The 20,550-nt window shown below is 39.8% G+C and overlaps 2 protein-coding genes across 2 annotated transcripts in view; one reads left to right on the top strand and one right to left on the bottom strand.

Annotated features, from left to right (window-relative positions):
• Positions 1-15,390, top strand: part of GDPD4 (glycerophosphodiester phosphodiesterase domain containing 4) — a 116,407-nt gene extending 101,017 nt beyond the window's left edge. Inside the window, exon 16 of the mRNA XM_023736500.1 lies at positions 14,589-15,390. Within this exon, the coding sequence (XP_023592268.1) occupies positions 14,589-15,067 (479 nt within the window). The 3' untranslated portion in view covers positions 15,068-15,390. The remainder of the gene's footprint in view (positions 1-14,588) is intronic.
• Positions 15,391-17,275: 1,885 nt separating this feature from the next.
• Positions 17,276-20,550, bottom strand: part of MYO7A (myosin VIIA) — a 75,902-nt gene continuing 72,627 nt past the window's right edge. Inside the window, 3 exon segments of the mRNA XM_023736491.1 lie at positions 17,276-17,414; positions 18,051-18,170; positions 19,132-19,215. Of these exon segments, the coding sequence (XP_023592259.1) occupies positions 17,325-17,414; positions 18,051-18,170; positions 19,132-19,215 (294 nt within the window). The 3' untranslated portion in view covers positions 17,276-17,324.

Below are 20,550 nucleotides of genomic sequence, written 5' to 3'. Positions count from 1 at the left end.
GTAACTACATTTCCTTCTCTGCTCAGCCCCTGGTAACCACTAAGGAACTTTTGTGTCTGTGCATTTGCCTATTCTAGATATTTCATAAAAGTGGGATCATACAATATTTATTCTTTTGTGTCTGGCTTTTTTCATTCAGCATAATGTTTTCAAGGTTCATCCATGTATCAGAATTTATTTCTGTTTATGGCTGAATAATATTCTACTGTATGTATCTACTGTATCTTGTTTATCTGTTTATCTGTTGATGGACACTTGAGTTGTTTTTCTACTTGTGAATAATACTGCAGTAAACGTTGCTGTACGTGTATCTGTTTGAGTACCTGCTTTCAAGTCTCTTGGGTATATACCTAGCAGTGGATTGCTGGGTCATATGGTAATTCTATGCTTAACTTTCTGAGGAACTGCCAAACTGTTTTCTGTAGCAGTTACACCATTTTACATTCCCACTAGCAATGCACAAGGGTTTCAATTTCTCCGCATCCTCGCCAACACTTGTTTCCATTTTTCTGATAATAGCCATCCTAGTGGGTGTGAGATGATATCTGATTGTGGTGTTGATTTACATTTCCCTAATGACTAATGACCTTGAGCATCTTTTCATGTGCTTATTGACAATCTGTATATCTGCTTTGCAGAAATATCTATTCAGATCCTTTGCCCATTTTAAAATTGAGTTGTTTGTCTTTTTGTTGTTGAGTTATAAAGTTATTTATATATTCTGGATATTAAACCCTTATCAGATATATGGTTCCCAACTATTTTCTCCCATTCTATAGGTTGTATTTTCACTTTCTTGATAAAATCCTTTGATGCATGTTTTTTTCATTTTCATAAAGTTAAATTTATCTATTTTTGTTGTCTTAAAGTTTTACCTTTATGTTTTCTTCTAAGAGTTCTACAGTTTTAGCTGTTATGTTTAGGTTATTGATCCATTTTGAGTTAATTTTTGTATACAGGCAGCCCCTTGGTTATGAACATCCGACTTACGGACAACTCGTACTTGCTATTTAATGTTACATAAATTTGCCCTCACTTTGAAAATGACTGACCAACCCTACTCACAACAAATTCTTCATCACAGTCACCTTCACTTGCTGCATGTGTAGCTTTTAAATCATTGAAAAGGCTTCAAGCTTTTTCTTGCACTAAAGTAAGGCTAAATAAGAACCATGTGGACCTGTTCCGACTTACCTACAAATTCTTAAAGACACACTCAGGAACAAATCTTGTTAATAACCTGAGGACTGCCTATATATCATGAGGCATAAGTCCAACTACATTCTTTTGCATGTGGAGATCCAGTTGTCCCAGCACCTTTTTTTGTTTTTTATTGTACTTTAGATGAAGGTTTACAGAGCAAATTAGTTTCTCATTAAACAGTACACATTTTGTTTTGTGACATTGGTTGCCAACCCCATGACATTGTCAACACTCTCCCCTTCTTGACCTTGACTTCCCCATTACCAGCTTTCCTGTCCCCTCCTGCCTTCTTGTCCTTGTCCCTGGGCTGGTGTGCCCATTTAGTCTCGTTTTATTTTATGGGACTGTCTAATCTTTGGCTGAAGGGTGAACCTTAGGAGTGACGTCAGTACTGGGTGTCTTAGGCCATACTCTCAGGGTTTCTCCAGTAGAATTTTGTTCTACATTTTTCTCCAGCTCTGTCCAGGACCTCTATTGTGATCCCTGTCAGAGCAGTCAGTGGTGGTAGCTGGGCACCATCTAGTTGTGCTGGACTCAGTCTGGTGGAGGCTGTGGTAGTTGTGGTCCATTAGTCCTTTGGACTAGTCTTTCCCTTGTGTCTTTGGTTTTCTTCATTCTCCCTTGCTCCAGACAGGGTGGGACGAGTGGAGTATCTTGGATGGCAGCTCACAAGCTTTTAAGACCCCAGATGCTACTCATCAAAGTAGAATGTAGAACATTTTATTTATAAACTATGTTATGCCAGTTGAGCTAGATGTCCCCCGAGACCAGCACCACTTATTGAAAGGCAGTTCTTTCCCCATTGAATGGACTTGGCACCCTTGTCAAAAAGCCATTGGCTATAGATATATGCGCTTATTTCTGAAGCCTCAATTCTACTCCATTGCTCTAGAATATGTCTACGCTTATCCTGTACCACACTGTTTTGATTACTGTCGCTTTATAGTATGTTTTGAAATTGGGAAGTATGAATTCTCCTACCTTATTCTTCTTTGCAATATTGTTTTAGCTATTCAGGTCTCTTTGCAATGCTGTATGACTTTGAGGATCAACTTTTCCATTTTGCAAAAAAGAATCTTGATAAGAGATTGCATTGGATCTGTAGATCATTTTGGGTAGTGCTGACATCTTAAGATTGTCTTCCAATCTGTGAAAACAGGATGTCTTTCCATTTATTTAAAATTTCTTTAAGCAATGTTTTACAGTTTTTAGTGTATAAGTTTTTCACCTCCTGGTTAAATTTATTCCTACATAGTTTATTCTTTTAGATGCTGTCATAAATTGGATTGTTTTCTTGGTTTCCTTTTCAGATTGTTCATTGCTGTTGTATAGAAACACAACTGATTTTTCCGTGTTGATTCTGTACTCTGAAACTTTGCTAAATTCATTTGTTAGCTCTAGTAGCTTTTTTTGTGGACTCTTAGGAATTTTCTATATATAGGATTATGTTGTCTGCAAACAGAGATAGTTTTACTACTTCCTTTCCACTTTGGATGCTTTTAATTTCTTTTTCTTGCCAGACTGCTCTGTCTAGAACTTCCAATACAATGTTGAATAGCAGTGGTGAAAGAGGACATTCTTGTCTTTTTCCTGATCTTAGGGGGAAAGCTTTCAGTCTTTCACCATTGAGTATGATGTTTGCTTTGGGTTTTTCATAAATGCCTTTTATCATATTGAAGGATTTCCCTTCTATTCCTAGTTTGCTGATCGTTTTTATCATGAAAGAGTGTTGGATTTTGTCAAATACTTTTTCTGCATTAATTGAGATGATCACGTGGTTCTTTTCATTCTTTCTATTAGTGTGGTACATTACATTGATTGATTTCCTTATGTTGAGCCACCCTTGCATTCCCAAGGAAAATCCCACTTGGCCATGGTTGGTAATGCTAATATTTTGTTGAGGATTTTTGCATCTGTATTCATAAGGGCTATTGGTCTATAATTTTCTTTCCTTGTGTTGTATTTAACTGGTTTTGGTATCAGAGTAATGCTGTCCTCATAGAATGAGTTAGGAAGTGCTCCCTCCCTCTTCTATTTTTTGAAATAGTTTGAGCAGAAATGGTGTATTTCTTTAAATGGTAGAATTCACCAGTGAAGTCATCTGGTCATGGACTTTTCTTTGTTGGGAGATTTTTTTATTACTGATTCAGTCTCTTCAATTGTTACAGGTCTGTTGAGATTTTCTTTTTCTTCTTGAGTCAATTTAGGTAATTTGTGTATTTCTAGGAATCTGTCCATTTCATCTAGGTTATCTAATTTGTTGGCATACAGTTGTTCATAGGAATCGCTTTTAATCCTTTTCTATAGGGTCAGTAGTACTGTAGCCTTTTTCATTTCTGATTTTAGTTATTTGCATCCTCTCTCTCTCTTTTTTTTTTTTTTTCTTGTCAGTCTAGCTAAAGATTTGTTGACTTATTGATCTTTTCAAAGGACTAACTTTTGGTCTTGTTGATTCTCTATTGTTTTTCTATTCTCTATTCCATTTATCTCTGTTCTAATCTTTATTATTTCCTTTTTCTGGTAGCTTTTGGCTTACTTTCTAAAGTTAGGTTATGGATTTGAGATCTTTGTTGTCTTAATGTAGGTGTTTACAGCTATAGATTTCCCTCTGAGCACTGCTTCTACTGCATCCCATAGATTTTGGTATGTTGTTTTCATTTCCATTTATCTCTAAGTATTTTATAATTTCCTTGTGATTTCATCTTTGACCCATTGGTTGTTTTATTTCCATATATTTGTGAAATTCCCAATTTGCCTTGTGTTATTAATGTCCAGTTTTATTACATGGTGGTCAGAGAAGATAGTTTGTTTACATTCAATCTTTTAAAATTTATTGAGACTTCTTTTGTGACCTAACGTGATCTATCCTCTACTGATTCATTTTTAAATAATTAAAATAAGCCTATTTACATGTAACATAAATACCTTTTTTGAAAAATAATTATATTTTACAAAACAAAAAATATATATAAGAGGAGTGGAATTGTTCACACTTTTACAAATCTCTTTAATGCCTTTTTTAATACATGACAGTAGATTTATGTCATGTGATCTCTGAAAAACTCCACTGTACATTGATGAAGAGAATGAGAATGAAAAAGTGCAAATATTAGTATCATTATGAAAATAATTTTGGCCTATGCTTCCCTTGAATGGATCTCAGAGGCCTCTAGGCATCCTCAAATGATACTCTGAGAACTGCTGATCTAAATCTTCACATTCATTGGCAAAATGACGTACATAATGTCCTTTTTATGAGGACATTCATCATTGTAAATGAATGCAGAATCTATAGTAATGTCCATTATTGGTATCTTCATTTTGAAAACATTTATCAGTCTTCCCAGAGATTTTTCAATTTTGTTAGCCTCTTCAAAGGACCAGCTTTTGGCTTTTGCCAAATCTTTCAGTTATATACTTACTTTCTATTTAATTAATATCTGCTTTTAGCTTTATTACTTCACCCTTCTGTTTACATTGGATTTAATTTGCTGTTTATTTCAAACTTCTTGAGATTAATTAATTTTCAGTCTTTTTCTATTATAATAAATTGTATAATGCTATAACATTTCTTCTAAGTACTGCTTTATTTGCATCTCAGAAGTTTTGGTTTGTAGTATTTTGGTTACCATTCAATTCAAAATATTTTCTAATTTACTAATTTTTTTCTTTAATCCATAGGTTATTTAGAAGCTGGATTTCTTAATTTCAAATATATGAGGAATTCTAGTTATTATTTTGGAATTTACTTTTAGCTCAATTGTTTTGTGCTAATAAAACACATTTGTATTATTTCAGTCTCTTGAAATGTGGTGGGATTTGCATTCTAGGCTAGTATATGATTAAAAACAAGTAAATAGTTATTAATTACAGATTCAATTTCTTGAACAGATATAGAACTAGTAATGTTTTCTATTTCTTTTCATGTCTGTTTTTGTAAATACTGTTTTGTTGATTAATTAACAACCTTCCAACAAAAATACTCTAGGCCCAAATGGCTCCACTGATAAATTCTTACAGATACTTATGAAAGAAATACACTAATTTTTCACACATTCTTTTCACAGAAAAGAGTAAGAGGGGATAGTTCCCAACTCATTTAATGAGGTCAGGATAAGCCTGAAAATAAACCTGGTAGAACAGGACAAGAAAAGAAAGTTATAATCACAAATGACCGTAGATGCAAAAATCATACAAAAATTAGCAAATTGATTCCAGTGATATGGAAAGGGATCATTACCAAATGGAATTTATTCCAAGAATACACGGTTCAGCATTCAAAAATCAATCAGTGTAATCTACCACATTAACAAAATAAATGAGAAAAACTACATGATTGACTCAATATTTGCAGGAAGAGCATTTGATAAAATTATCATTCATTTATGATAAAAAAAAAACTCTTAGAAAAAACAGTAATAGAAAATAATTTCTTTTATCTGATAAAGGGTACCTACAAAAACACAATAGCTAACATCATACTTAATGGTGAAATATTAAAAACTTTCCCCTTGAGTCAGGAACACAATATGTCTACTCTCACTACTTCTATTCAACGTTGTATTTGAGGTTCTAGCCAGTGCAATAAGACAAGAAAAATAAATTAAAAAGCATAAAGATTGGAAATAATTAAAACTTTCATTATTCATAGGTTAAAATGATGTGTAAATGACACAATTGTGTAAGTAGGAGGTCTAAAAGAATATAAAACAAACTATTGTAATCAGTAACTGAATTTAGCAAGATCGCTGGATATGTGGTCAGTATACAAAAATCAATTATGCATCCATATAGTAGTACCAATCAGGACGTGAAATTAAAAAAAAAAAATGCTGTTTACAACAGCATAAAAAAAAAAAACAGAAAACAGAAAATTCCTAAAATAACTCTTATGAAAGACCTCTATAATGAAAACTACATTACATTGTTGAGACTGTGGCCCCCAGATCAGAACTTAAGCTACTCCCAAAGTACACCTTTCAGCCAGAGATTAGACAGGCCTATAAAACAACGACACGTGAAGAACGTGCTAATTCTTAGTTCAATCAAGTATACGAGACCAAATGGGCAACACCTGCCCAAAAGCAAAGACAAGAAGGCAGGAAGGGACAGGAAAACTGGACAAATGGACACGAAGAACCTGGGGTGGAAAGGGGGAGAGTGATGACACATTGCAGGAATTGCAACCAATGTCACAAAACAATTTGTGTATAAATTTTTGAATGAGGAACTAATTTGCGCTGTAAACTTTCACTTTTAAAGCACAATGAAATTTTAAAAAAGAATATTATTGCATTATACATAATAACAGAAAAGTGACAACTACTCAGTATGCATCAATAGAATGAATAATTTATTGTGATTTATTCATATAATGCAATGTTGTTGTTGTTGTTGTTGTTAGGTGCCATTGAATTGGTTCCGACTCATAGCGACCCTACGTACAACAGAATGAAACACTGCCCAGTCCTGCACCATCCTCACATTTGTGCTACATTTGAGCCCATGGAGCCACTGTGTCAATTCGTCTCATTGAGGGTCTTCCTGTTTTTCTGTGACCCTCTTCTTTACCCAGCATGATGTCCTTCTCTAGGGACTGGTCCCTCCTGATAACATGTCCAAAGTATGTGAGATGAAGTCTCTCCATCCTCCCTTCTAAGGAGCATCCTGGCTGTACTTCTTCCAAGACAGATTTGTTCGTTCTTCTGGCAGTCCATGGTATATTCAATACTGTTCACCAAAATCATAATTCAAAGGCATCAGTTCTTCTTCTGTCTTCCTTGCTGTCCAGCTTTCGCATGTGTATGAGGTCATTGAAAATACCATGGCTTGGGTCAGGTGCACCTTACTTGTCAAAGTGACATCTTGGCTTTTTAACACTTTAAAGAGGTCTTTTGTAGCAGATTTGACCAGTGTAATATTTTGTTTGATTTCTTGACCGCTTTTTCCATGGGAGTTGGTTGTGGATCCAAGTAAAATGAAATCCTTGACAACTTCAGTATTTTCTCTGTTTATCATGATGTTGCTTATTGGTCCTGTTGTGAGGCTTTTCGTTCTGTTTATGTTGAGGTGTAATCCATAGTGAAGGCTGTAGTCTTTGATCTTCATCAGTAAGTGCTTCAAGTCCTCTTTGCTTTCAGCAAGCAAGGTTGTGTCATCTGCATATCGCAGGTTGTTAATGAGTCTTCCTCCAACCCTGATGCCTTGTTCTTCTTCATATAATCCAGCTTCTCAGATTATTTGCTCAGCATACAGATTGAAAGGTAAAAGGATGCAACCCTTATGCACACCTTTCCTGATTTTAAACCATGCAGTATCCCTTTGTTCTGTTTGAACGACTGCCTCTTAGTCTATGTACAGGTTCCTTATATAGTGCAGTAGTTCACAGAAAAATAGAACAAACTATGTTGCTACACAACAACAGAGATTAATCTCACAGATACTAAGTTGAGTTCAAGAATAGGCAAAACTAATTAATGATAGCAGTCAGAATAGTGATTACCCTTGATATGGGGGGTGGTTTCGTATTGACTACCTAGGAGCATAAGGGAACCTTCTATGATGCTGGAAATTTGTATATATTGATGTTCACACTTGATGTTAGTGCTTTTTGTGCACTTTCTGTATTATGTTTTACCTTAATACAAAATTTTAAGCTAACAGTGGGAGTTCCTCTACCAGTAATGGCACAGTAGCTTTCTAGAATTAGCTCCTCAGAGATAAAAATTACAAAGACTGAAAAACACTTTACAAAAATGTATTTGAAAGCACTAGTGAGTTGCAGAATCTGAGGTAAATCTAGCCTTGAAACAGAGGACCTTCAACAAGTGAGATTTGCAGTATTGCAGCTTTATGCCTTAGGGTTCTCCCTGATTGTGTGTGGTTCAAGGCAGCAGAAAGCCACAAAATTACTGGCTTATGGTGTGACAGGAAAGAATTCAGGTTTGACAGAGCATCTGTAAAGGTATAGGGCTATCCGGGAATAGAAGGAGCCACAAAGCAGGTAAATCCCAAGAATCTGCACATAAATTCTACCCCAATCCTTGGGAGACCATTAAACTATGCATGTATAGTGGATACCCCAGAGATCCTGGTGAAAAATAGGCATCTGCAAGTTGAAAGAACTGAGCATAAATTACAGCTGCTGCCCATAGCAAGGGAGACAAAGGTTGGACTTTGAGTCCAGCCAAAATAACTGCCTACTAGAAAAAAATTTTTTTTCAGAGTAATATTAAAAAAATCTGTATTTACAATATATATTTCATAATATCCAATATACAGTCAAAATTCATTTGGTATGAAGAAACAGGGAAATATGACCCATACTCAAGAGAAAAAGCCCTCAACAGGAACTGATCCTGAGATGACCTAAGTGTTATAATTAGCAGACAAAGACTTTGATGAATGATGGGTGTTTTCTCCTCAGAAGTAATAGAGGCCATAACAAAGAAATAACAAGTTTAAAGTGCTGGGAGAAGAAAACTGTTAACCTAGGATTCTATCCAACACAACTATCTTTCAAAAATGAAGTTGAAATAAAGGCATTTAAGATAAACTAAAATGGAGATAATTCCATCACCAACAATCCAGCATTTAAAGAAACCATGATGATAATGATGAAGGAAATTTTTCAGGCTGAGAAGAAATCATATCAGATAGTAATCAAGATCTAAAGGAAGGGATGAAGAGCACTGGAAATGGTAAACATATGAGTAAATGTTAAAAACAGTTTTAAATATTTTCTTCATTTCTCCTAATTTATTTAAAATACATATGATATCTACATACGTTATAAACCCCACATAAAATGTTATGTATTTTTTGCTTCCCACCACCCATTTGTCAGTTTGTCATACGTGGTGGCTTACATGTTGCTTACATGTGATGCCAGAAGCTATGCCACTGGTATTTCAAATATCAGCAGGGTCACTCATGATGAACAGGTTTCAGCAAAGCTTCCAGACTAAGATAGACTAGGAGGAAAGGGCTGGTGATCTACCTCCAAAAATTAGCCAGTGAAAACCTTAATGGATCACAAGAGAACACTGTCCCATTGTTTGCTTTGGACACATAACCAGGAGGAATCAATCAGTGGAGGTGGACATCATGTTTTGCAAAGTAAAGAGCTAGAGAGGGTAAGGGAGACCCTGAGTGAGATGGATTGGCACTTTAGCTGCAGCGATGGACTTGAACATGCCAGCAATCATGAGGATAATGCAGGATCAGGCAACATTTTGTTCTGTTGTGCATAAGGTCACCATGAGTTGGAGTCAACTCAATGGCAGCTAGCTATATCTGTGTATCTTTCTGTCTGTCTTTTCTTCCTTCCTTCTCTCTCTCTCTTTCTTTTACTTTAAACAATCCATAAATTTTTCCCCAAGTAGAAGGAAGGAAATGATAAAGAGCAGAAATCAATGAAATAGAAAAGAGACAAACAATTGAGAAAATGAACAAAGTAAAAACTTGATTCTTTCAACCAAAAGAGACCTACATAAATGGAAAAACATGCCATGCTCATGGATAGGTAGAAGTAACATTGTGAAAACGTCAATTCTACCCAAAGCAATCTACAAATACAGTGCAATCCTAATCCAAATGCCAACAGCATTCTTTTAAGGAGATGGAAAAACTAATCATTAACTTTATATAGAAAGGGAAGAGGCCCCAGATAAGTAAAGCACTAGTGAAGAAGAAGAATAAAGTAGGAGGCCTCGTGCTACCTGACTTTAGAACCTGCTATACAACTGCGGTAGTCCAAACAGCCTGGTACTGGTACAATGACAGACACATTGACCAATGGAACAGAATTGAGAACGCAGATGTAAGTCCATCCACGGATGGTTACCTGATCTTCGACAGAGGCCCAAAGTCCATCAAATGGGGAAAAGACAGTCTTTTTAACAAATGGTGCCGGCAAAACTGGATGTCCATCTGCAAAAAAAAATGAAACAGGACCCACACCTCACACCATACACAAAAACTAATTCAAAATGGATCAAAGACCTAAATATAAAACCAAAAACTGTAAAGATTATAGAAGGAAAAATAGAGTCAATGCTAGAGGCCCTAATACATGGTATTAACATAACATTAACCATAACTAGCAATACACAAACACTAGAAGATAAGCTAGATAACTGGGATCTTCTCAAAATTAAACACACTCATTAAAACACTTCACCAAAAGAGTAAAAAGAGAACCTACAGACGGGGAAAAAAATTTGTTTATGACAAATCCAACAAAGGTCTAATCTCTAAAATCGACAGGAATATCTAATGCTTCTACAACAAAAAGATAAATAACCCAATTAAAAAATAGGCAAACAATATGAACAAACACTTCACCAAAGAAGACACTCAAGCTCCTAATACATGAGGAAATGCTCGAGATCACTAGCTGTTAGAGAAATGCAAATCACAGCTACAGTGAGATACCATCTCACCCCAATATTACTGGCACAGATCAAAAAAACAGAAAATAACAAATGTTGGAGAGGCTGCGTGGAGATTGGAACTCTTATGCTCTGCTTGTGGGAATACAAAATGGTACAACCATTTTGGAAAACTATATGGTGCTTCCTTCAAAAGCTAGAAATAGAAATACTATATGATCCAGCAATCCCACTACTAGGAATATACCCTAGAGAAATAAGAGGCGTCACATGAATAGACATATGCACACCCATTTTCATTGCAGCATTGTTCACAATAGCAAAAAGATGGAAACAACCTAGGTGCCCATCAACAGATGAATGTATAAACTATGGTACATACACATAATGGAATACTACGCAATGATAAAGAACAAAAGAACAATGATGAATCTGCAAAGCATCTCAACATGGATGAATCTGGAGGTCATTATGCTGAGTGAAAATAAGTCAGTCACAAACAAATATGGTATGAGACCACTACTATAAACACTTATGGAAAAGTTAACACACAAAAAGAAACACTCTTTGATGGTTATGAGGGAGGGGAAGGGTGGGCGGGAAAAACACTAAATAGACAATAGATAAATAGTTAACTTTGGTGAAGGGTAAGACAGTACACAGTACTGGGGAAGCCAGCACAACTTGTCCAAGACAAGGTCATGGAAGCTCCATAGATGCATCCAAACTCCCCAAGAAACCAAATTACTGGGCTGAGGGCTGTGGGGACCATGATCTTGGGGAACATCTAGCTCAACTAGCATAACATAGTTTATAAAGAAAATATTCTACATTCTACTTTGATGAGTAGCATCTGGGGTCTTAAATGCTTGTGAGCAGCCGACTAAGATATTCCACTGGTCTCACCCCTTCTGGAGCAAGGGAGAATGAAAAACCAAAGACACAAGGGAAAGATTAGTCCAAAGGACTAATGGACCACAACTACCACAGCCTCCACCAGACTGAGTCCAGCACAACTAGATGGTGCATAGCTACCACCACTGACTGCTCTGACAGGGATCACAATAGAGGGTCCCGGACAGAGCTGGAGAAAAATGTAGAACAAAATTCTAACTTACACACACAAAAAAAAAGACCAGACTTACTGGTCTGATGGAGACTGGAGAAACCCTGAGACTATGGCCCCGGGACACTCTTATAGCTCAGTAATGAAGTCACTTATGAGGTTCACCCTTTAGCAAAGATTAGACAGACGCATAAAACAAATGAGACTAAATGAGCACATCAGATCAAGGGCAAGGATGAGAAGGCAGGAGGGGACAGGAAAACTGGTAATGGGGAACCCAGGGTCAAGAAGGGGAGAGTGTTGACATGTTGTGGGGTTGGTAACCATTGTCACAAAACAATATGTGTATTGTTTAATGAGAAACTAGTTTGCTCTGTAAACCTTCATCTAAAGTACAATGAACAAAATAATAAAAAAAAGTTGGTTCTTTCATTTTGATCAAAGATTCTATAGAAGAATACTGACCAAAAGGGGGAAAATCAGAACCAAATTTCAAGTTCTCAATGGAATTCAGACTTTCTGGAGCCATTGAGGGTGGATGAGCCCCTGAAATTATTGTCCTTAGATGATCTTTAAACTTGTAAACCTTAAGCCAAAACTACCCCTGAAGTCTTTGAACAAAAATAGCTTATTTTAATTAGTAAAGTACATCTACTTTGAGCATTGTCCTCTTTTAAAGAATTATCTGTGTGAGATCAAATTGACAACGGCAACTGGGAATGTTAGATGGGAAGCTTGGGGCCAGTGAGTTTAAGATAATGGTGGTAGAATAATGTGGAAAAGGATAGTGAGCATAGTATCACAACTTGAAGAATGTAACCAATGTCACTCAATTGTACATGTAGAAATTGTTGAAATGATGTATCTTTGTCTATGAATATTTTCACCAAATTTTTTTTGAAAGTTGGTTCTTTGAAAATATTAGTAAGACTGATAAACTCTTATCAAGAGAGATGAACAGGTGGACATATATCTGTAAAACAGGTAAATATAGACATATGTAGATATACAGAGATTGATTACCAAATGTAAGAGGGACTATCTCTACAGATCCTAGACATAAAAGGAAAAGTAAGGGAATATTATGAACATTTTCATGCCATTAAACCTGAAAAATGAAATGGACAAATTCTTTGAAATGCACAATATACCAGAACTGAGAGAAAAATAGAAAATTTAAATAACCCACTATCTATCAGAATTGAATTCCTATATCAAAAGTGTCACCACAAAGAAATTCTAGGCCCAGCATTGGTGAATCATATATTTCAGGAAAAAATAATACCAATCTTACACAAAATCAGATAAAAAGAGGAGAAAGGAACACTTCTCAGCTCATTCTTTGAAGCCAGCAATACTCTGATATAAAAAACCTGTCAAAGACATTGTAAGAAACTGAATTTACAGGTTAATACCACTCATGAACTTAGATATAAAAATTATTAACAAATATTAACAAATTGAATTTATCAGTATATAAAAAGGATAATACATCATGAGCAAGTGGGATTTATCCCAGTAGTGCAAGATGGGTTTAACATTTGAAAATCAATATAATCCACCGTATTAAAATACAGGGAAAAAGCATAAAATACAGGGACAAAAAATTCAACACGCATTTATGATAAACGCTCCTGGCAACCTAGGAATAGAATGGAACTTCCTCAGTCTGATAAGAGGTACCACAAAAAAACTATAGCCAATATACTTAATGATGAAACACTGAATATTTTCCTTCAATAATCAGAAATAAGGCAGGGATAGATCTGCTTTCACTACTTCTGTTCAGCATTGTCATGGAGATCCTAGCCGGTATAATAAGGCAAGAAAGGAATAACAGGCATAAAGATTGAAAAGGAAGAAATAAACCTGTCCTGATTCACAGTTGATAATGATTGTTTACATAAGAAATTCTAAGGAATCAAACAACAACAAACAAACCTGTTGGAACTAAGAAATGAGTTAGATACAAGGTCAGTTTACAAAAAATCAGTTGTATGCCTACATATTAGCAATGAATTATTGGAAAATTACAAAATTTTGAAATAACGTCACTTAGAATAGCAATAAAAGCATACACTACTTAGGAATAAATTTAATGAAAGCTTTGGAAGCCCTCACAAAGGAATATATATAAAGGGTCACTGAAAAGTACAAAACCTGAAAGAAAGAGACAAATAAACGGAGCAATGTACCGTGTTCATGAATTAGAAAACTCAGTATCATAAATATATTAATTGTCATGCAATTGACCTACAGACTCAAGTCCAATAAAAATCTCCTCCAGTGAAGCTGACAAAAATGCAGATTATATGTGTAGATGTGTCTTCCAGATTGAAATTATGCTCAAGAGTAAAAATAATTTTGAATCCTGGATTTTCTTCTTTGGGTTCTCACATTCTTTTAGATTTTGGCCCCACAGTTCCTCACTATATTAACTCTTGGATAATTTTAAGATGTTTTATTATTTTTAATTTGTTTTAAGTAAGAGGATTGGTCCCAATTTCCAAGTTCCATTATTAGAAGTCTCTATCATATATTTTTTCCATCAGTCAGACAAAAAAAAATTTTTTTCTCTGCCTTCAAGCCGCCATTCTGTTGAGGAGTGCTTATGCTTCTATTTAAATTGATTTGGAAGCAATGGTTGTAAAATGCATGAACTTTAAGGAAAGGTCAGTCCCTGCCTTTTGAGAGCTTCCTTGGTGAGCTAAAGCCTCACACAATGGACTCTTCAGTCCCAGGCAGAATTGGAGGACCTTAATAACATCTGCATAAAATCTTGGGGTGGGTGAGTGGGTGAGTTTGGAGGAAATAACCTGGGAGGGTAAGGGGCTAATTGACAGCTGACTAGATTTCAATCACATGGCAAACAGAGTTTGGAGAAGACATTTGAGGAGTCTTGTGTTTCTATCTTTTTTATCCCACAGATACTCAGAGTAGGGGCCCCCAAGAGAGAAAGATTCGAGAAACTTTATCCACACAGCCTCTCAACCGAGTCTCAGAAAGTCCTTGGACTCCAAAAGCCCTCTACCCAGGTTTAGCCAGCAGCACAAGTCACCATTCAAGTGCTTTCCGTTTGACAGTACCCCCGAAGAAGAATAAAGCCAAAAAACAACTATTCAAGCAAAACATCAAACCTGTGACGCCTGCCAAGGATAACATTAAACCACCAGAGCCCAAAAAGCAGCTCTTCGAGCCAACCAAAACATCTGTCTCGTGCGCCACCAGACGGTCCACCCTCCAAACTGCCTTGCCTGTCTTAAAGGTGCATGAATGCAAAATTCCCACCAACATGGCCCTCCATCCTAAAACAAACCCCACGGAGGCCCCCATCGTTCAATCTTCCTCCCAGGAATCCTTTGTAACAGCAGATACCAGCTTTAGGATGTCCTGGATGAAGAACTAGCCACACCTTACCCCCTTCTTCCTTTTCCTGTCTGTCTCTATGGGTGGTGATGGTGGGGAGTGGTAAAGAAAGGAGTGCAGAAGGACCATTGAGGCTCTCGGAGTCCATTTTGGTCCAGCCTTTCTATAAAGAATGCCTCTCAAGGGCAAGGGGAAAACAGTTCTGTGTGGTCTCGGAGATGGTGATGGTGGTTTTCTGGGTATTGCAGGGTTTTTCTCATCCTAATCCTTCTATATAGTCCCTGCTAAAGGAGTGACTGTGGTGAAGATCAGCCTGTAAATAAAGGCAACCTCTCAGGAAGACAAACAGTAATGGTGTTTTCTTTGGGACCCTCTCTGATCACCCAGGACTGGGGGACAAGTACAATAGTGATGTCATCCTGAGCCAGAGGGGGAGAGGTGGCATGGGCATGAGTCAGGGACAATGATCTCATCCCTCATATACATTCTGTGCTCCAGTGTGCAGTGGGATGCTTCCTAATAGCTTGTCATTGGCTGATTCCTCAGTGGGATGGTGGGCACAATCCCATGCTTACCTTTGGCGTAGAACGGAAGCTAGAGCTTTGAACAAGCATCTGGAGCCCTTTTGTCTGGGGGAGCCCAATATTTATTAGTGGTGAATTGAGTTTCACAGTGTGACCATTACCCATTTACACTCTCTCTCTGGGCCTTAGCATCCCCATCTGTATGATGATGCTGTAGAGGCAGGTCACCACAGCACCTTCCTTCTAGTTCAGATTTTATCCTGGGCTGACTGTTGAGTCATATAAACATTGATGGGGCTGAGATGCCTCCTTAGACAGCCAAATTATCGTCCCAGAAATCAGGGCCAACCTGTTTGGGCCTCCACTTCCCAACACACCTCCCTCTCCCACTCCTACCCAGGCAGCTGGAGAGAATAGGAATAGCACTCCCTATTGAGTTGTTGAGCACAGAGATGTGAATAACTCCAGCCCTTGCGTGTGTGAGAGGAAGCAGGACTTGACTGCTGAAGTATCAGGAACTTCAAGGCCAAACAGATTGAGATTTTGGGGTCGCAAGCACTCCTACCTCAAGGGTATTATTTACTGTCACTTCTCCGGGCACTCATCCCAACAACATCCCAGGAGGATCCCCTGACCCCTACGCCTGAAGTCCCCCACCCCCGGACCTGCCCAGGTCATGCCCAAACTTGTTTTTCCCATCCCAGTCATGAAGTAACACTTTACAGACACCTTCTGGATGTAAGCCTTTAACCCAATGCAGCATCGTTCTTAGGGTTCTTGAATGTGTCTTGATGAGCAAAAGAGATATTTCTGGAAAGATGTAAGGACCACTATGACTTCACCAGCCCTCGTTAAGGCCCAGAAACTCGTTTCTCCTCTATATCCCCATCTCATGCACACTTAGCACCCTGCTCTCCAGGTTGACTCCCACTGACTCCCAGCATTTCCCCCAACCTACCCTGGTCCTGGCATCCTTTAAGCCACTTGCAAGCACACCTTTGGCTCAGGCACCCCAGCCCCCAAACCCAGACCAGCTTGGCCTGGGCTCAGGCACCCTGACCCCTAAACAGACTAGTTTGGCCCTGCAGACACCAGGTCAAGGAAGTAGTTATGCAGTCCGCTCCCCTAAGGATGCTGTCCTGACCCCACACACACACACCTTCCCCTTCCCCCAGGAAAGAGACTGTAGGGCCAGAGGATAAAACACATGCTTTATGCCCTGAGGTGAACAGGGGAGATTCAGCATGGATTCAGAACTCACAATGCAATATATAAAAGTGGTCTGTCTCCCTCACCCCAGCTAAAGACCCTGGATTTAGGGGAATTATCCCAGTCCCTTAGGCTTCAGACTATTCTATTCAATGCATGTTTCATTTGGGCGCTCCCAGTATGGAGAGCTGGGTTGTCCTCTTGATTACTCTGTCCCAATAGTGCATAGGAAGTCAATGGGGGTTGCATGGTGGGACTGTTCTGAGATAGGAGAAGCATCCAAGGGTCACAGGCTCTTACAACCGGGAATGTCATAGCAAGCCATTACTAGAACCCAACCCAGGTGCCTCAAGGGTGGATGAAGTGGGGAATTCTGCATACCAGTGAGGCTGCCTCACTGGAAGGAGGATCAGAAGACAAGTTGGTGCAGTCAGTGGTGGCCAGCCAGTCCAGCCTCCCTGCCTGGATAGCCAAGGTCTTCCCCCAGCTGCAGAAGTAGCTTATGGGCCTAAGCCAGCCGCTGTCTAAGGAGCAAGCACGGAGCCAGCCCTTTCTCACCACTGTTCACTTGCTGGTCCTGGAGCCCCGCTGTTTGCTCATGGCCGTGAGCATCTGGCTAATGTAGGAAGTCAGGAGGTCATCCATCTTGTAGCCCTGGACACGGGGGCAAGAAGATAAGCAGAGCACAGAGTGGGAGAGGGCCAGCCCACTCAAACCCAGAATACAGCCTCCAGGGAACTGTGCAGTGGGCAGAACCCAGGGCTGGGGGCAGAACCCTGGTGCAAGGCAAATCCTGTCCTGCTTTGGACTCAGTCTCTGCATCTGGAAAAGTGTTGAACTCATCCATCCTATGTTTAAGGTTCTAAGCTGTTGTGAGCCTACATAAAGTACATAGATGGTGGATCCTTCAAATTCTAGATGCCTACCTCTAGGAGTGGCTCTAAAGGCTCCTCCAGCTGAGGCCACCTTGGAAGTTTGAGCTCAGTCCAGGAGACCTCATTGCTGATGGTTCTGCTGTTGAACTCAGGGCCAAAGGGCTATGACTACAGACTCAATTCCCAGATAGTGAAGGCACTCAAAAAACAGTTGTTGAGTGAATAAGGGGTTAAGCCCCTTCCCGAGCCCTAAACTGAGCCTCAAACTGGCCTCTGACCCTGGCCCCAATCTAACCCTTGACCCTGACCCCAGGTCAAGTTACAGCACTCCTCGTGTTTGTCCCAGGGGCCAAGAGGATGCTGAAGTTGCAGACGAGGCAGTGAACGCACCAGGCCCAGAAAGAAGGGCTCTCACCAGTGATGTCTCACAGAGCAGTTTGCTCCCGCGCACCAGGTTCCCGATAGTGATGTGGAAGTAGGTGTTGCCACTGCTCCAGTTGGAGATCTTGGTGAAGGGGTGAGTGGTCAAGATGTCCTGGGGAAGCAGAAAGGGAATAAAGCTGCACAGCCTGGACCCTTTGGTCTCACTCCTCCCTGGTCCAGCCCGTGGACACCACAGCATGAAAGGCCCTCTGACAAGAAAAGGAGCAACAGGGAGAGGCCAGCTCCGCCACGGAGCTGCTGTAGGAAGCAGGTGCCTCTCTCTTCCATGCCTTGATTTGGACCAGTTGGTTGGATATCCAGTCCAGACTAGTAGGCTGTTGGGTACATAGGGCTCAAATTAGAAAACTGGGAGAGGCCTGAGGGAACTGAAGTGAGCCTGGATAAGATCACCTAGGGAGAGTTTGAGGAGGGAGACAAAAAGACTCAGGACAGAGTGTTGGGGAACACAACAATTATGGGTTGGGTAGAGAAGAAGTCCACAAAAGTGTCTGAGAACAAAGGACCAGAAAGATAAGAAGAAAACCAGGACAGTGTGGCACATGCCAAATGGGGCGAGGGGTGGGGTTGGGGTGGGGTGGGGGAGGGGGGCGGGTTCGGGGAAGCGGATGGTGGTCATTAGTGCTGTCAGCCAACTATACGGTTCTGCCCCCTTCGGGTACATGGTAGGACTGCACTTCCTGGCCCCCCGGTCAGGATTGCTCTGGCTCACACCTATGAGCAGCAGGGACGTGTTTTACCACAGCACAACATGACCATCCTAACCAATACAGGCAGAGCATTTTGGAAGGAGCAGCTGGTAGCATCGAATGCTGCTGAAAGGCCAAGTAGTAATTAGAGTTCATTAGATTTGGTAAGGACGTGGAGCCAGCAACTACAGATAACCTTTCAAGAAGGGTGGCTGAGAGGGGCAGATGAGAGTGAGGATGGGGCTGGCAGGGGCTTTCAGGATTCGGGTCTAGGGTGTGCTGCATCCGAGGTACAGACCCTTCTGAGGCCACCATCCAGGTAGAGAAGAAGCCTGCCCCTGCCTGCTCACTCCTGTCGCTGCTCACCTTGGTTCTGGGATCGATGAGGCTGACTCCATACTTGTTGATGGCAATTAAAAGGATCTCAGGAAAGTTTGGCTCTGTAGTTTGCTAGTGAAGAAAGATGGGAAACCATAAGATGGGAGTACCCAGAACAGGAAAACCTGTGTGCATTTTGGGACAAGAATGAAGCTAGGATAAAGTCAACCTCTCCTGCCACCTGCTTGGTAGCAGGGTGCAGAGGTACTGTTGGCCCTGCCAGACCTCAGTTTCCACCTCTGCTAGATCCTCAGTGCTACCCTCAATCCCTTTGTAAGTCCCCAAATGACCTTCCACTCCCCACAGCAGAGGATCCAGAACAGCTCTCTGTCCCAGAGTGACTGTTCCTCCACTCTCCTCACCTCCACCCCTAGCAGAAGACCTAACAGAGAAAATGGGAGCCATCAGACTGTCCTGAGCCGCCAACATCCTCATCTACATCCCCCTCCCCACCCCTTCTCCCTCAGTGTGATAAGGATGGCACTGCCACCTCTTTAAAGTTAACTCTGCTCCCCACTTTGGTGCTCTGGGCCCTATCCACTCCCCCTACTTCTGGGGCCTCTTTCAACCATGCCTTCCCACCTCCTCCTCCAGGAGTCTCTGTTGTCTTTTTTCTCTCAGCCCTAATGCCTCCCACCTTTAAAAAAAACCATTCTTGAACCCTACACCTGCCTCCAGCTACCAACCTACCTCTCTTCCCTTCAAGCTTCTCAAAAGGCCTCCCACGAAAAGGAAATCACCAAATCAATTTACAATAGCCCCCAAGAAGATAAAATATTTAGGAATAAATCTAACCAGAGACATAAAAGACCTATACAATGAAAACTACAAGACACTACTGCAAGAAACCAAAAGAGACCCACATAAGTGGAAAAACATACCTTGCTCATGGATAGGAAGACTCAACACTGTGAAAATGTCAGTTATACCCACAGTGATCTACAGATACAAAGCAATCCCGATCCAAATTCCGATGGCATTTTTTAATGAGATGGAGAAACAAATCACCAACTTCATACGGAAAGGGAAGAGGCCCCGGATAAGTAAAGTATTACTGAAGAAGAAGAACAAAGTGGGAGGCCTCACACTACCAGATTTTAGAACCACCACGGTAGTCAAAACAGCCTGGTACTGGTACAACAACAGATACATCGACCAACGGAACAGAATTGAGAATCCAGACATAAATTCATCCACCTATGAGCAGCTGATATTTGACAAAGTCCGTTAATGGGGAAAAGACAGTCTCTTTAACAAATGGTGCTGGCATAACTGGATATTCATCTGCAAAAAACTGAAACAAGACCCATACCTCACACCATGCATAAAAACTAACTCAAAATGGATCAAAGACCTAAATATAAAATCGAAAATGATAAAGATCATGGAGGAAAAAATAGGGACAAC

Source organism: Trichechus manatus, unplaced genomic scaffold (genome assembly GCF_000243295.1).
Source record: "Trichechus manatus latirostris isolate Lorelei unplaced genomic scaffold, TriManLat1.0 scaffold00088, whole genome shotgun sequence".
Taxonomy (NCBI): Eukaryota; Metazoa; Chordata; class Mammalia; order Sirenia; family Trichechidae; genus Trichechus; species Trichechus manatus.
The sequence above is the reverse complement of the archived record's forward strand: the minus strand, read 5'-3'. Positions and strand labels throughout refer to the sequence as shown.